We start from the raw sequence: 16,649 nt of genomic DNA, 5'->3' as shown, positions 1-16,649 counted from the left end.
AGATGGCAGAGGGTATCTAGACACGATCTACCAATGCATTGAACGTGTATTGTACGGATTGAGTGATGCTCATTGAATTTGAATCTGCAGAGCTGCGAGAAGTGCGAGGTGTTGCGTCTGCTGTTTGCGGGCAAAGGTAAACATGCGGATCTATGTTTCTCCGGTCCGGGCTCACCAAGGGCTCTATCATTTATCTCTATCGACTGCGTGCTCCGTACTCCGTATTGTAAAGGCATGGAGTAATCAATAATAATAGTATCCCGTAGGGAAATAATAGGCTGCGCTACGTACTTTTAATCCCACAGTATCCCGTCCTCCGTACCACCTCCTTGACCTACCTACTGGGTATGACGGGGCATCCATCTCCCAGACCTGCTGCCACTGTGGCTCGAGTCTTGAGTCTCTCCTCTTTTTCCTACGCACTTCATTCGTCTTGTCTTTCCAGCTGCTCTTGTCCGTCTCTGTCTTGTCGTCATCACCATTCCGCGCTTACTCACTCACGCACCACTGAGTTCGCCTGCGTCCGCCGGGTTCCCACGCACTTCCTCTTTGGCCCCGTTCCTGATCTTGCCTGTCGGTCTCGGCCAATTGCCATCTTTTCCCTCTATCGAGTGTGCGGAGCGGCGGGCCTTGTTGACAGATCATGCATCTTCTCCCACGTCAAACTCGAGACCATGGCGGTCCTTCTAGGCCACTGCCGCTCCGCCGCCACTCAGGGACCTCAAATCACAGGTCCAAGCTCTGAGATGTAAGCAATGACCTCTCGCCGAGCCCCTCGCCGGGCGCCGATCTATACGCCCTGGCTATTCTCAGCCATTCGAACGTGAAAGACGGATGACCCACGTGCGTGATGAGTATAATACAACGGAAACCTAGCTTGACATAACGGCCCTGTCATATTCCGCGGCATGCACCGACCTGGAGTCCTCTCCATCCCATCCAACTCGACTCCAGAGTATATCTGAACCAGTCCCCTCGTTGCAGACTCCATTGTTAGACTCCTCACTCTTCTGTCCTGTTAGCCGACAGCAACTTGCCAGCATGACTGCCCCCAATTCAACCGGAGTACCGATCATTGATATCCGCGGAGACCAGTCGGATGACTTCCTCCTCGAGACGCTGCGTCGCTCTCTCAATCCTCCCAGGGGCCAGCCGCGCACGTTTCCGACCTTGCTGCTCTATGATGGTACAAAGGTTCTTGATGTGTGAGACATACCACTAAATAACTTCTAGAAAAAGGGTTGAAGCTCTTTGAGGAAATCACCTACCTGGATGAGTACTACCTCACCAATGCCGAGATTGAGACTCTCCAGACGCATGCCAACGACATTGCCGCACGGATCCCGGATGGTGCCCGACTTGTGGAACTTGGGAGTGGGTATGCATGACCTCGTCTAACCTCCAACAGACGAGACAATGGCTAATCCCACACATAGCAATCTTCGCAAGGTGAACATCCTTCTGCGGGCCTTTGAGGCAGCGGAAAAGAGAGTCGATTATTATGCATTGGACGTCTCTCTTTCCGAGTTGAAACGCACCTTCGCCCAAATTGACACTGAAGCCTACCAATATGTCACCCTCCAAGCGTTGCACGGTACCTATGATGATGCTTTATCCTGGCTGGCCCGGTCCGGCGCTGATGGCAAACCCACCTGTCTCTTGACATTGGGCTCTTCGATAGGCAACTTTTCGAGAGAAGGCGCTGCCGAATTTCTGGCCTCGTTCAAGAGGGTACTGGGGTCGTCTGACTTCGTCCTAGTTGGTCTGGACTCATGCCAGCAACCTGACCGTGTTTTCCGCGCCTACAACGATAGTGAAAATGTCACCAAGAGGTTTTATCGAAATGGCTTGACCCATGCCAACATCCTTCTGGGCTACGAGGCTTTCAAGCAGGACGAGTGGGGACTCAACACCATGTACAACGAAAAGTTGAACAAGCACGAGGCATTCTATGTCGCCTTGCAGGACATCAAAACTCCAGACTTCTCGATTGTAAAGGGCGAACAGGTTCACTTCGAAGACTCTTACAAATATTCCGAGGCTGAAAGTGACCGGCTTTGGCACGCAGCAGGTCTGATCCTTCAATGTGCTTACGGGAATAAGGTAAACAACTATTGTACGTGCTCCACGGTCGGTATACTTAGCTCTCTTGCTGACTGTACCTGCTCAAGTCATCCATCTGCTGTCACCCGCCGCCATCAACTTCCCGATCAAGCCTTCAGAGTATGCGGCTGCTCCAATCCCGTCCTTGAATGACTGGCGACAACTCTGGGCTGCTTGGGACGTGGTTACAAAGTCGATGGTGCCCAGAGATGAATTGCTGAACAAGCCGATCAAATTGCGAAATGATCTCATTTTCTATCTTGGTCATATTCCCACATTTGCAGGTAAGCGGCGACAGGGCGCAGTGACCAGTAACACCAGGAGGGGATGCTGAGTTGGATCACAGACATTCACTACACCAAGGCCACCGCCGATAAGCCGACGGACCCTGCCGTCTATGCGTCTATTTTTGAACGAGGCATCGACCCAGGTAAGCGCCGGCGCTGGCAAAGGTCTGTGCCTAAATCCTGCTAATGCTCCCCGTCCCAGATGTGGACAATCCTGAGGTGTGTCATGACCACAGCGAAATCCCAGACACATGGCCTCCCCTGAAAGAAGTCCTGGACTATCAGCACCGTGTGCGGACACGCATTGTCGACAGTCTATATTCTAGCAGGGCATATACCGATCGCAAACTCGGCCGTGCTCTTTGGCTTGGCTATGAGCACGAGGCAATGCATCTAGAAACGTTTCTATATATGCTGCTTCAAAGTGAGCGAGTGCTGCCACCACCCGGGCAGGAAAGGTCGGATTTCGAAGCGCTGGCGTCGCAAGCCCACTCGAAGCGTGTGCAGAACCAGTGGAATCGAATCCCAGCAAGGAAACTCAAGATTGGCCTTGACGATCCCGAGAATGATCTAGGTCCGGATCGGTATTTCGGCTGGGATAATGAACGGCCTGCGCGCACTGTGTTAGTGAAGGACTTCGAGGCCCAGAGTCGACCTATCAGTAATGGCGAATATGCGCGTTTCCTCGAAGTCACCCACAAGGACTCTCTTCCAGCATCGTGGACAGTCTCCAAAGTGAATCGAACTGTCAACGGAACTAACGGGACTGCTGGGATGGACAGTACCAATGGGGCTAACGGCCATTCCGCTGCCATCCTTGACATGGCCAGCTCTTCTTTTACCGAGGACAAAGCTGTGCGCACGATGTATGGACTTGTTCCTCTCAAATACGCCCTGGACTGGCCTGTGATGGCATCGTACGATGAACTGGTGGCCTATGCAAATTGGTCGAATGGACGCATTCCAACCTTTGAAGAGGTGCGAAGTTTGTATCAATTTGTCCAGGAAGAGAAAATCAGCGTGGAAAAGGTTCCTAGCGTCTTGATCTCGGCGGTGAACGGGTAAGTGATCTGCGGTGCATTGGATCGATCATGAGAGGCTTGCTAACCTGGATGCACCGCAGGCATCTTTCAAACGAAGGGGTCGAAGAGACGCCGCCATCCAACCCTTCCTCGTCCAAGAGCACTGTCGCCGATCGCGATAGTACTACTGACCCGGATGACCTCTTCATCGACTTGTCTAACCGTAATGTCGCATTTCGTCATTGGCATCCGACGCCTGTGACAGGTGACGGCGAGCGGCTCTGCGGACAAAGCGACGTGGGCGGCCTGTGGGAGTGGACCAGCACGCCGTTGGCGGCCCACCAAGGCTTCAAAGCTATGGATCTGTACCCAGGCTACACGGCCGATTTCTTTGATGGCAAACACAACATCTGTTTGGGCGGTAGCTGGGCCACCGTGCCGCGCATTGCGGGCCGCAAGTCCTTCATCAACTGGTACCAACGGAACTATCCGTATGTATGGTGCACTGCCAGGCTGGTCAGAGATGTCGCCCCTTGAATGTGAGGAGCTTGGGTCGACACGCCCCTGGCCGAAAGGTATGAGTGGCGCGATCACCTGACATGACTGGCTGGCCGATTGTTTGTTTGATGGCCGGCTACGGGGATCTACTGCCTGCTGCCTGATGCACACATCCGACAGCTGGTTTGAGGCAGAGTTTTCAGCCAGATTTCCAATCGGACACGGCACTGATATCCGAAGCCGTGTATCCTTGACTCAGTGGATATGGACCCCTCAGTGGATGAAAGAAAGAAACAAGAAGCCAGCCCCAAAAATGACTCTGAATCTATGATTTCTCTGATTAGTTTGTGCAGCAAAAGGCAACGTTAATTCAGGGACAGTTTTACAATGAAAATGGAAAATGAAACATGAACGGGTATGGGAACGGGATCAATCTCAGCCCCTGAAATCCAAAGCTGGAGACGAATGTGAAGATGGACATATCCACGAATGTATGAGCGCACCCACACAGTCCCTCTTTACCCCAGACACCCAAAGCAATTGAATGGTATTAATTGACGACGATGATCGCGATGGCCAGCCTTCCTTCCCTGCCCTATCACTTGTTGTTAGCCGTCTCCGTCTGACCCTGCCCGTATATTGGGTCAAGTCAAATCAAGTCAAGTCAAGATCGGAGACATGTGTAGAGGATCAGATTCACTTCTGCCCGTGACCGGCCTGGCCTCTGTCTCTATACCCCTGATGGCCCTGTGATGCCTCGGGGCCTGTCTCGGACGGTTTGTTGTCTTCCTTTGATGCCCTCGCCCGAGCTGCTCGCCTCTGTGACCAGCTCTTTTTCATGCTTCATGTAACTCTGTCAGATAGATCTCGCCTAGTTGGGAGTCGGAGCCCCTAGGCCTTCGGGTTGCGTCCACTTGACTCTGATTTGGACTTGGACAAAGACAATAACCAGCCGAGCTCGTTGTTTGAATGTGAGACTTGACTTTGCGTGTCTGTTGTCCGGCCTGCGCCGTCTTCCACTTCCACTTCCACCGCCACACCGACAAGTCAGTCACTCACTGCATATATCAGATCGCATATCCGACGGCCTCCCTCCAGCCATCATGCCAATATCACATCCTGGAGCACTGGCGCCCTGGCGCCCTCCCGCTGCATTCTCGTCTTGTCAAACACACCTACCTACCTACAGCCAGTGGGTGCTTACCTACCTACTACCTTCTTTACCTCCCATCGCCATCGCCATCCCTCCATATCTGTGTTGAACGTCGAAGGGTTGGACAACGTACCAGTACCAGTACCAGTACCAATCCCAATATCTCTCCGCCATCCACCGGCCAGCTTCACCCCTACACCGTCCAATTCGGCCAAATCCAACCCAACCCGTCGCATACACCCGCACCGCTTGTTATTCACTGCAGGCCCGGCCTTCAACCTTCAACCTTCACTGCGTCTTCCCTCCCGCCTTCACAGCCATCCCCATCCTCAGCTCGCTGGACGCTGGACGATTCCTCCTGCTACCCGACTGCCTTGGCGAACTGACGGACCTTCACTCTTCGGTCTTCACTCTCGTCGCATTCGCATCCACCGCCGCCATCTCTTTGTGTTGAGGTTGTTGCCGTGAAGCAGTCCACACCAAGACTCGGCGACATCGACATCATCATCAATATCATCAACATCATCAACATCAGTGGTGCCCTTCAGACATCCCATCCCGCACCTCGAAACTCGCACGCCATCTCCTCTTGGGGTGTTGGTCCTCTCCACTACTGCATCCATATCATCAACGTTCCAAGTTCCAGTTCCAACCTGTCGATGCGTCAAGGACTGTACTTCCTGCACGACCAAGACAGAGACAAAGACAAACTCCGGAATCATTCGTTGCGCTCCAAAAGGCTCGAAAGAAGAGACCAACGGCGACGCGTCACAGCAAGACGGAGACGGCAAGGAGCAACACCAAGCCCCTGCAAAGACAGGACGGACTGCAAATCAATCAATCAACCCACTCACTCAGCAGAGGATACAGGATAGAGGAAAGAGGACAAAGCGCATTGACCATGGATCCTGCCGCGCCAAACGGCCCTTTCAAATGGGAAGCAGCTTCAGGCCTGGGTAAGTACTTGGACACCTGGTGTAGACACAGACAGACAGACAGACAGATGGAGAGCGACAGGACACCCGCAAGACCAATGTGGAATGGTTGATGATCCCCCCCCCAAACACAGTCACTCACTCACTAGCAGCGAGAAACACCCCCTTTCCCCCTTCCCCCTTGTTGTCCATATCTAGATGTGGATGAAAAGAGGCTGGCTCCAATGCCCTTGTTGTCCATATTTAGAAGTGGATGAAAAGCGGCTGGCTCCCTTCCCCCTTTCCCTGTCCAAGCCTTGTGAATGCTGATGCTGATGCTGACTTACGTGATCATGGACAGAACACAGCTGTTTCTGCTGCTCGATGAAGATGAGCAACCCCAAAGCCCGCCAGACGTGCTACGGAATCCACTCGATGCCATGTTATCGCTACCATCAGACCATGCATGCCATCGGCGCCAGTCACAACTGCTTCTCGTGCATCCAGGCAGACGAGTTGCATGAGAACAGACACAGAAAGGTAGGGTCCATGTCAAGTCGAGTCGATTCACAGTGTCCCCCCTCCCAACCCCTAGTTTCACGTCCACATGATATGATTTGGTTTGCTTTTTTGCTTCCTGCTTCCTTCCTCTGCTGTGGACACCCAATGCAGCCCCAGTGCTGCGCTGTGAACACCCAATGACGCTCCAGTGCTGCTCTTGTCGCAGAGGCCGGAGGCAGTCTCTCCAGTCATGAAAGACGCTTATCCTTTCCGGCAAGCCTCCTCAGGGGGCTTACTCGTACCACATTTTCTGCACTTGTGGCCGAAGCAAATACTGACTGGACCGTCTGTGGCAGATCGCAGAGCTTCTTGACGAATACAGAGCTGTTGCTGCCAATGCAGAGCCGAGCAAGCCTAAAGCCAGGTCCAGACCCGGTCTGGAAGAAGTGGCAGTCAACATCCCTCGTGCGCCGCCACAGCCAGTCGTGGTACCAGAAGAAGAAAACGAGGAGAACGCCCACGCCCACGCCCACGCCCACGCCAATTTCAATGCGAATGCGTATGCGAACGACGACGACAACGACATTGAGAATGAGAATGATCCCGACACCGAAGACGCTCAGACCGTGACAGACACGACAACCAGCACAACCAGCGAATCGCCATGCATGCCGCCACATAAACTCACCAAAGCCGAGGCTCGGGCGATGAAAAAGGCGGCTCGAGCAGCCAAATCGCAATCCAAAGCATTCAAGAACCAAGCCAAACACGCGGTCAGCGTGCGCACTGAAGACGTCGCCTTTGTAGCCACCGTCCTGCACGGTGACAATGCCGCCAACCGCGCCGCCACGGCCACCCACCCGCTCGCGTCAGACAAGACCATTGAAGAAGTCATCCAGCGCAACATGGGGTTTATGGCCAACATCCAGGACCACAAGAAGCAGTTATTGTTAAGTATCACGCAGCGCAGAAAGGCAGATCGCGAAAGGCGCAAGTCGGGAGCGGCGAACGGCCATCAGAACAACCACCACCACCACAACGCCACCAGCAAGAAACGTCGATTCAGCAGCGGCGTAGGCCATGACGACGACGCCGACAACAGCGAAGAAGAGACCGAGTACCTGCTCGCGGCGGTGCTGACGAAACTGGGAGTCGATGCCGCTCATATCAGAACGCCGGCGGGAGGGCCTGCCAACGGCGCTGCGGCGACGAAGAAGGGCGCGAGCAGGGCGGCCGCTTCAGCTTCAGGAGGCAACGTCAATGCGAACCTGGCTTCCCTGATCGCCAACCTCAAAACCTTGGTCAAGGACGACCTGGAACGACATGAAAATGAATTCAGAGAGACTTGTATCAGAGCGGGTGGCTTTTGGCGCTTTGTCGGGAAACCCGTGTTCGACCGCATGACTCGCATTGCGGGCGAGTTGGACTGGAAGACCGGTGTCAAGATACATTGAGTTGAGCGCAGAAGAGGAAAGGGGTTGTCTTGGATGCTGACTGTTTGACCATGAGCTTGCCAGCTGCTATGTTTGATTTGTTCTTTTCTTTCTCACCATGTCCTGCATGCTAGTTTTATTTTGTTTGATGGTCTTGGATATCTGGGGTTCCGCAGGACAGGAAAATCCAAGCAGTCTAGAATTCTGATTCTGTTGGTGTACACTGGCATTCACAACGTCCAATATTGAGTCCCTCCCCGTCCTCCATATCTCTCCTCCTCCTGATGCAGCTGCCCTGTCTCCCTCCACAACTTCATGCTGGCATCCCCTTCGTCACGCGATGCGATCGGCGATTCCAAGGCTCCAGGTGGTTCGCGTTCCCATTCATCGTGAGTCTCGACCAATCCGTTATCTGTTATCCGTGGTAGTCATCCGTAACAGCGATCATGCTGATTTGATGAAAAGCCATAGCCTCTTGTTATTTCACAGATCAAACATTCCTGAAAATCCACATTCATGATTGGTGCCGAATGATTTGTGTCGACGGTCTGCCGTTCATGAATGTCCCTCAACCAAATATGGATCGAGCATACAAAATCCTGCCCACTATGCACTTTGTAATTTCCAATGTAGGCCTGCTTCAGCCCGGAGAGCTTGGAGCGGAGGGCATGCAGGCATTTGCAACACTTTCCGGTATGTTGAGATTGGGTTCTTGTCCTCGACTGATTTGTCGGGCAAAATGGCCCGGTGGCCCTTGCCCTTCATAGTTGCAAGAAGCTTCTCTTTGAGTTCGGAATGCTTGAAGCCATGTCTAATTCCTCTCCATTTTCTGGTCTTTAGATCTTTAAGCTAGTTTTCTCCAACTAGCTCTTTCCATCAGCCTCTGGGACTAGTCTCTTGTCCTCAAACCCCAGCAGCCGTCCAATGACACCTTTCGGTTTCGGAACAGGACATTCTCTCGCCTCCATTTCCAGAGCCTCTGCTTCACGCTGCAAATCCCGGAACAAGGCGGCTTCTTCCTCAAGATCCTTGGATTGTGCGAGACCCCTACGGCGGGTGGCTGCGTTTCTCGTCAACACCTCCGCCAGACCTGTGGACTCTTGGTCTCGTGCCGAAATCGACGAGGAGGTCTCTCTCGGACTCTGCCGGAGTTTTCGTCGAATTGGTCTACCGTCCTCGTCTATCTGGATTTCTGCATCCGCGTAGCCGGTCCGTGGTCTGGGACATGGGAAAATGTGTGGAATGCCGACGACGATAAAGGAGGCGAGTAATGTGCCTGCGAAAAGAGTTGACGTTGCTGTTGATCGAGGATGTAGATGAGGAGGCATGGTGGTGAAGACGTAGCTCTGTCACCGGTCCAGAAAGAGCTGTATGAGAAGCTGTCCTCGTAGCTCGTAGTTGAGAACGAGGTAAGAATCTCGGCTTCAATACTCGGACATCGAGAAAACTGCAGCTAAAGCAAACGCAGCGAAAATCGCGACAGTCTAGTGACGGTAAGCAAGCGGGTGTGCCTGTTTTCTGCGCGGACAACAGTCGACTGGAAATATCGAGCATCACAAGAGATGGTGGGAGTGGTAAGCTCCAATTGGCCGGCCGCGCATTCGCCGGAGGGTTTTCGCCCACCGTGGCTTTTATGCTTCACAGTACTCCGTACTCGGTATGGATCTTATCTAATCTCGTTCTCGAACCACTTTGGTGCCACTAGGATCAGATCTCACAGATCGTATCGCCGCCACTCTACTCCGTACTCCTGCATCCCATGTCCGCATCAACCTGTGCCGTTTCCACCTGGTCTCCTGGCATGGCGAGCATCTGAAATGCTACGTCTTTACTCTTCAAGTCTCGTCCACAGGTGACAACACTATCGTTATTGTGGCGTAGAAGCGACTCCTGCCTCCCTCCGCCGACCAACCTCGACGCTGTCCGGCTGCCCTGCAAATTTGCCCCAACATCTCGACGCAGTTTGGTCAGGTCGCCGACAAACGCTCATGTACCAAGATACCGGGCATAGCTCGTCTGCTTTGCGATGAGCGACCTTGACAGGTAAGCACCAACACGAACCACCCCGATTGTTAGCCGCCCAGTGTAATGATTAACGTGTGCTGCAGAGCGATCGCGCAATTGCGCGCGTGCCGGCCCATCCCAGAACCCCAAGTCCGTGAACTCTGCTACAAGGCGCGCGAGATCCTAATCGAAGAGGGCAACGTCGTTTCGGTACACGCTCCTGTCACGATATGCGGCGATATCCACGGTCAATTCCACGATTTGATGGAACTGTTCCGTGTGGGTGGTGATGTCCCAGATACAAATTATCTATTCATGGGAGATTTTGTCGATCGAGGATTCTACTCACTCGAGTCGTTTCTTCTGCTTCTCTGCTTGAAAGTACGATATCCAGATCGGATCACTCTCATCCGGGGAAACCATGAATCAAGACAGATCACTACCGTCTACGGGTTCTACGACGAATGTATTAGGAAATACGGCAGTGCCAACGTCTGGCGATATTGTTGTGAGGTCTTCGACTATCTGGCCCTAGGTGCGTTAGTGTTGGGCGCAACGACGGATGTACCTCCTGCTGCATCGGACAACGAGAACACGCAGTCGACGCTGCCGCCGGAAGACGAAGAGGTCGAATCCGAGGTGCTCAACGCTAACGGCGACATCCTGAGCAAGACTCTTCGGCGGCGATTTGCAGGCTTATCAATGATGTCGCACCACACCAATTCATCACGAATATCTCCGGCCCCAGACGTCGATGTACCTTCACCCCCAGATCATCCCGCATCAAGTTTGCCGTTACAGTCTTCACCATCATCACAATCCCTCTTCACACCTCCTACATCGACGACTGGTGCTGTCCTGTGCGTTCACGGCGGTCTTTCTCCGCTGATTGAGACGGTAGACAAGATCAGGCTCATTGACCGGAAACAAGAGGTTCCTCACGAAGGCGCTATGTGCGATCTGTTGTGGTCCGACCCAGATGAGATCGAAGGCTGGGGCTTGTCTCCTCGGGGAGCCGGATTTTTGTTCGGAGCCGACATTGTGCGCCATTTCAACCACAATAACGACCTGTCGCTGGTCGCGCGGGCCCACCAGCTCGTCATGGAAGGGTACAAGGAAATGTTTGACAAGACAATAGTCACGGTCTGGTCCGCGCCCAACTACTGCTACCGATGTGGTAACGTGGCTGCCATCCTCGAGCTCGGCGAGGATGGTAGTAATGGCGGATGTATTGCTCGAGCCAACGGTGACCAGGGTCGAAGGGAACCTGTCGGCACCGATGGGTCGGAAGGTGGCTCAGGTGTTCTTTGGAACCTGGCCTCGCCGGGTCGGCGGTATAGAGTCTTTGAGGCGGCGCCTCAGGGGACCAGGGGTATGCCGGCCAAAAAGCCGGTGGGGGAGTACTTTTTGTAACAATACCACCCTTTACCCGCCACATGCAAGCGTTCCTTCTTGAGAGCACGCAGCATGCACGTACGTACGGAAATGTTTCTTGTTCTAGCAGGCCGAAGTGCTACTTTGGTTCTAGACGGAGTTATGAAATGGTGCCGCATCTTCTTCTAATGTTCAGAGCAGTCCAAATGTCATGTCAGTGTCAAGTCTTGCCGGAAAACCGCAAACAATTTCGTCGATACTGCTCTCTGAATGTCGACCATCTCCCTCGCTGCCCAGCCAACATAAGGTAACCTTTGTTTCGTTTCGCACGATACCGCACACCGCACTCACTGCAGTGCCAGACCATCCTCCTCCGTCCAAGACGACCAACGTGACAGTCACCCTGTCAAAACCATTGCCGCATCCGCACTTTGTCGACAACTGGACCCCTACACTACACTGTCCTTCCAATGGCTAACACTACGCCTTTCCTTCCAATGGCTAACACTACACTTTCTTTCCTGCCAACGGCTGGCATGGCATGGGAACGACGGGCTACCATTCTCCAACTTGACGAGGAGCTTGTGGTGAAGATTGTAAGAACATACCCGGACCCGTACCCTGCTTGGGAGTTGTTCTCATCCTCATCCTCACTCCAGGACGGCTGTTGACTTGCAGCACGGGATTTATTGGGCGTTTTTTCTTGGTATAAGACAGCGCAGCTCGGCTGGCCAGGAGTTCTGCTTCTATGAGGATTCTTTGGACTGGATTATGGGACCTAGGAAGAATTGAGGTCTGTTCATGATGTGGGTTGGATTGATTCGAACAAAGGTTACCGTTACATGTTAGTGCCTGATTGGAAGGGGGAAATCTATTCTCCAAAGCATTCCATCTCGTGCTATCGAAAGAGATAGATGATTAAATCAAGAAATTAGTAAATGTCCATGTCTACATGTACTAGTAGGTTAGGTAGTCGCGCCTCCTCCTCTATATGTTGGTATCATCCAGTCAAGAAACATCACCCCCAACCAAATTAGCAAACCTCCCTATGCTGAGTTTCTGTGCACCTCATGTCCTGTCGCAGCATCATACCCAACGGCATATACACCGAAACAAAAATGGACCATAGAAACAAGAAAGCAGAGTAGCCGCCGTTCAGTGCAGTCTATCGCTTCCCCTTCCTGCTGCCGCCCGAAATAGAAATAGGCTTGCCGACCTCGTCCCTGACTCGCTCCAGCATCTCACGAGCGATGCGTTCTCGCTTGGCAAATCCGCCATGGAACGTCCGGGGAAGGACTTGGCGACTGTTGGCATGGTCATCAGCAAATTCCGGTCCGTTCCACCCTTGACTCTGGCACAGCTGGACCGCCTCTTCAAGCAGACCCTGGCCTACCCCCTTGTGTCGGTACCGGCGCTTCACGGTCCAGCCGCGGATGATACCGACGACGGGGTGGTTCTTGCGTGATTTCTTGGGACTCGAACTACCCGAGCTGGATGGTGGGGTTGCCCGCTGTCCACGAAGGATCAAAGTGCCAATGACCTCGTCACCAAACCAGGTGAGCAGGATCTCGTCTTCGTCGCCAACGGCGCCGCTATCCCTTTCGCCGCGTCCCTTGTTCAGCCACTTCCACGTCCCGACGTTCCCGGCCTCATCGATGTATCCGCTTGTCAGCCAACGGATGGTGACCAGCACGGCCATGAAAGCTCCCGTGAACGTAGTGCCAATGATGGCGTAGTCGGATGGAGATCCTTTGTAGAGTTTCTGATAGACCAATCCAAACAGCAACGCCGTCATGGAGAGAGTAAAAGGGTGGAAGATGACGGCCGAGGAGGCAAGCTGGCGTTGTTGGGCAACTGAGTCCGCCAGGAGATGGAGGGCTTCCACTTTGTCGTCTTCGGAGACGGCAGGCTTGGTGGTCAGTTCGGGGATCGAAGCCAGCGATGGATGCTCCGGTCTAGAGTCTATCGAGGCACTGTCCTGGGCAAATTCCGAGATTTGCGCCAGGGGCGAAGGCGAGGGAGGCGGAAGCGAGCTTGATGAGGCCATCGTGATCGGGTGTAACGAATCCGGGGTATTGGTCAGGGAGGGTGGAGTTGAATCGGCGTTAAGAATCAGATTCGCTCGAAGTGTATTGAAGAAAGCTGTGCGGAAGGAACTCGTGTCAGAACACTTTCGGTCTGCTCGTCTGCTTGCAATCCTTCTCCTGCGGACCAGAAGACGTCACGGGTCAAGTCGCGTGCTCACCAGCAGAGGTTTTCAAGCCAGGAATACGGTCGCTGACTGCGAGGGCTGTCGTGCGGCCGGTTTCCTGGAGTAAAGCCGCGGAAGAAGAAGAATAGACTCTAGATTGAATGGAAAGAAAGGACGAAGCAGATGATAGAGAGTAAGGCGGAGGTTGCGGCGGGCCCGGGGGGGGAAGATTTCGAGAGATATACAGTTGTTCAGGAAGGTGATGGTGCCGGCCCATCTTTGAAAAGATGCCGTCGAGCCCGATCTGGCATGGTCGACAGCGGAGAAGAAGGGAAAATTTCAACCGACGTTAGGCTGGAAGGAGAAACCGACAAAGGCTGAGCAGTTGTATCCAGAAGGACCTGGCGCCTGGCCGAAGCACAGGTCGAGGCACCAGCAAGGCGGTGGTCGAGGAGAAGGAAGATGGAGTATTCCTGAATTCGATGGAGTCGACGACTTGGAGGGGCGGCGGCGGGCACTTTTTAGTACGTTGCAGCGCGGGCACGTTGGCCAGCGGGCTGCTGACACTGGCTGCGGCCAACGAGCCTGGGCTTAAGGAGCCCATGCGCACCGCCGCCCATGAGCAAGATGGAGCCGGAATGAGCCCATCCCCGTATTTACCTGCTCGTCCAATCGATGCCGCCTCTGGTCTCTGCGGCCAACCTCGACTACACTACTTCCGCCTTATCGTCGACGCAGAGACCAACCGTTTGCACCCTCACCCTCACCCTTACCATCGACGCCTCTCGACTTATCGCTGTGTCACCTACTGCTCGTGAAACCACTCGCCAAGCAGCCCCTGATAGCGCGGACGGCGATATACCTTATACCTCGCTGCTATTGGGCTACAGCACGCTGAGACGAACCTTGATAAGCACGAGCAAGAGAATGCGATTAGACACAATGGCCTGGCCCAACCATGTGCCGGCTCGGAGTGGGAGGTCAGGAATCAGGATCATCATCATGTCACTCATGCTGCTTTCTATCAAGAACCTCAGAGTCCATATCACCATCACAACAGGGCGCTGTCTTATCTAGTACGACCGTCCAAACATGCACCACGCCTCTGCCAGTTTCGAGCACTTGGGATTCCCGCACTTGGTCACCCCCTTCTCAATGCCCTCAGGCTGGTCGAATGGAATACACAGACTCTTGGCTCCCATGCTTGGAGCCCGTTCGTCTTGTGGGATGCCGCTCTGTTCCTCCGCCGTGCGCGCGCTCATATCCTTGATCTGGTCCTCGCACTCCTCCGTGAGGCAATGTGGCAAGAGGATGACATTCTTGTCGTTCAATGCCGGCACAAACTCCTCCCAGTTGGTGATCTTCTTGACGTGCGACTTGTATTTGGCATTGGCGCGATCGTAGAGATCCTTTTGAATGGTGTCCAGCAGTTGAGGAACGGCAGTATTGAGTTCGCTGATGGCGATTTGGCTCTTGCTCTCCTCCTTGGGAAGATCTCGTCGAGAAGCTGTCACAAAATGGCCCTTGCTCTCACCCGGTCCGAATTCGAGGCGAAGCGGAACACCTTTCAGCTCCCAGTCGTTGAACTTCCAGCCCGGAGAATACCCCTCGCGGAAATCAGCCTCAACTCGGACATTGACCGCTTTGAGCACTTCCTTCAATCCCTCGATCTCCTTATACAATGTCTGCTTGTCCTCCTCGGCCATCTTTGCCGTTACTCCCACTGGCACAATCACAACCTGCACCTCGACCACGCGAGGTGGGAGGACCAAACCCCGATCGTCTCCATGGATCATGACCATCACACCGATGACTCGAGTCGACAATCCCCAGGAGTTCTGCCAGACAAAGAGACTGTTCTTCTTCTCCTCTTCTGTCTTTGCGTTGGGGTCTTGCACTGTGATGCCGAACATTTTGCTGAAGTTTTGCCCCAAGCAATGCGATGTTCCTCCTTGGATTCCCCGTCCAGTGGCCGGGATGTAGCCTTCCACGGTAGTGGTGTACAAGCCTCCCGCAAACCTCTCCTTGTCTGTCTTTCGGCCCTTAATGACGGGGACGGCCAAAAGCTTTTCGTAGACAGTGGCGTACAAGTCCAAGATCTCGAGAACTTCTTTGCCCGCCTCTGGCTCCGTCAAGTGAGCAGTGTGTCCTTCTTGCCAATGGAATTCTCGAGTTCGTAGGAACGGCTGAGGATGTTTGAACTCCCATCGCACCACCGAGTTCCACTGGTTAAGTTTGAGAGGCAGGTCGCGGTAGCTCTGAATCCACTTGGCATAGTAAGGATACATAACGGTCTCGGACGTGGGACGGATGGCAATCTTCTTGTCAAGCTTCGTACTCCCGCCATGGGTCACCCAAGCCACCTCGGCAGCGAACCCTTCAATATGCTCCTTTTCACGGTTCAACACATCCTCTGAGACAAACAAGGGGAATGAGCAGTTCTTGACGCCCATCTTCTTGATCTCCGCGTCAAACCATGCTCGAATTTCGTCCCAGATAAATTGCGAAGCGGGCTTCAGGATGTAGCATCCAGAAATGTCATAATAGTCGAGCATGTCTCCCTTCAGCAAAACTTGTTGATACCATTCGGAGAAGTCGACATCCTTTGACACATCGATCCCGATCAAAGCAGCCCCGTCCATCTTCTTTTTCTTGCCTCCTTTGCCGCCTTGAGGCAACTTCGCCTCTGCTTTACCAATTGGCTTCTCAGGCTTGCCCTTCGCCGCCATCTTCTTTTCAGCCTTGGTCTGAGGGTCTTTCGCACGGGTGGGCAATTCCGCCGTGGGGGGTTCTTGGGCGTCAGACATTGCGTCTGGAGTACCGCAAGGCAAAGTACGGCGAGAGTGTGTCTCTCTCCGGCGACTTGGAGAAGCCTTCGCCGTGTAGTGGCAGGAGGTAAGCAATGTCAGGAATGGCTGGCTCTTGACTCACCGTCGTGCTGGTGTGTGACCTGCGCACGATCAAATCCACCCCGCGGTACTGGGCTTGGCGGCGCAGGCACAAACCCGTTTGGAAGGGGCGAGCACAGGGCGGCGTCGCGCTCTTCCTAAGCGGGGTGAATCGCCAGCAGTTTCGCTTCCCTTGGCGCGATTCACCGTACAACTATAGTTGTGTCCATTTTCGCTGCGCAGGACCGCAGTGCCTGGCCAAATCCAACTTGTTTTCCGTT

General features: G+C 53.8%; 6 protein-coding genes across 6 annotated transcripts; 3 read left to right on the top strand and 3 right to left on the bottom strand.

Annotated features, from left to right (window-relative positions):
* Positions 1 to 1,041: 1,041 nt before the first annotated feature.
* On the top strand, positions 1,042 to 3,949 carry A1O3_04834 (uncharacterized protein; the record flags this gene model as incomplete). The annotated part of the gene is made up of 7 exons (XM_007734962.1): positions 1,042 to 1,186; positions 1,234 to 1,378; positions 1,437 to 2,116; positions 2,172 to 2,387; positions 2,450 to 2,533; positions 2,593 to 3,451; positions 3,514 to 3,949. The coding sequence occupies 7 exons, from the start codon at positions 1,042 to 1,044 to the stop codon at positions 3,947 to 3,949; spliced, it is 2,565 nt and encodes an 854-aa protein (XP_007733152.1).
* Positions 3,950 to 6,728: 2,779 nt separating this feature from the next.
* A1O3_04833 (uncharacterized protein) lies at positions 6,729 to 7,932 on the top strand (the record flags this gene model as incomplete). Its single annotated transcript, XM_007734961.1, has 2 exons — positions 6,729 to 6,776; positions 6,835 to 7,932. 2 exons carry the CDS (start codon positions 6,729 to 6,731, stop codon positions 7,930 to 7,932), a joined length of 1,146 nt encoding a protein of 381 aa, XP_007733151.1.
* An 842-nt stretch (positions 7,933 to 8,774) lies between these two features.
* A1O3_04832 (uncharacterized protein) lies at positions 8,775 to 9,239 on the bottom strand (the record flags this gene model as incomplete). The annotated part of the gene is made up of 1 exon (XM_007734960.1): positions 8,775 to 9,239. The coding sequence occupies one exon, from the start codon at positions 9,237 to 9,239 to the stop codon at positions 8,775 to 8,777; it is 465 nt and encodes a 154-aa protein (XP_007733150.1).
* A 760-nt stretch (positions 9,240 to 9,999) lies between these two features.
* Positions 10,000 to 11,328, top strand: A1O3_04831 (uncharacterized protein; the record flags this gene model as incomplete). Its single annotated transcript, XM_007734959.1, has 1 exon — positions 10,000 to 11,328. The coding sequence occupies one exon, from the start codon at positions 10,000 to 10,002 to the stop codon at positions 11,326 to 11,328; it is 1,329 nt and encodes a 442-aa protein (XP_007733149.1).
* A 1,126-nt stretch (positions 11,329 to 12,454) lies between these two features.
* A1O3_04830 (uncharacterized protein) lies at positions 12,455 to 13,336 on the bottom strand (the record flags this gene model as incomplete). Its single annotated transcript, XM_007734958.1, has 1 exon — positions 12,455 to 13,336. The coding sequence occupies one exon, from the start codon at positions 13,334 to 13,336 to the stop codon at positions 12,455 to 12,457; it is 882 nt and encodes a 293-aa protein (XP_007733148.1).
* Positions 13,337 to 14,553: 1,217 nt separating this feature from the next.
* On the bottom strand, positions 14,554 to 16,287 carry A1O3_04829 (prolyl-tRNA synthetase; the record flags this gene model as incomplete). The annotated part of the gene is made up of 1 exon (XM_007734957.1): positions 14,554 to 16,287. One exon carries the CDS (start codon positions 16,285 to 16,287, stop codon positions 14,554 to 14,556), a length of 1,734 nt encoding a protein of 577 aa, XP_007733147.1.
* Between the last annotated feature and the right edge of the window lie 362 nt (positions 16,288 to 16,649).

Source organism: Capronia epimyces (assembly GCF_000585565.1).
Source record: "Capronia epimyces CBS 606.96 chromosome Unknown aczIQ-supercont1.4, whole genome shotgun sequence".
Classification (NCBI taxonomy): Eukaryota; Fungi; Ascomycota; class Eurotiomycetes; order Chaetothyriales; family Herpotrichiellaceae; genus Capronia; species Capronia epimyces.
Note: the sequence above shows the minus strand (reverse complement) of the source record. Positions and strands in the feature narration are given on the sequence as shown.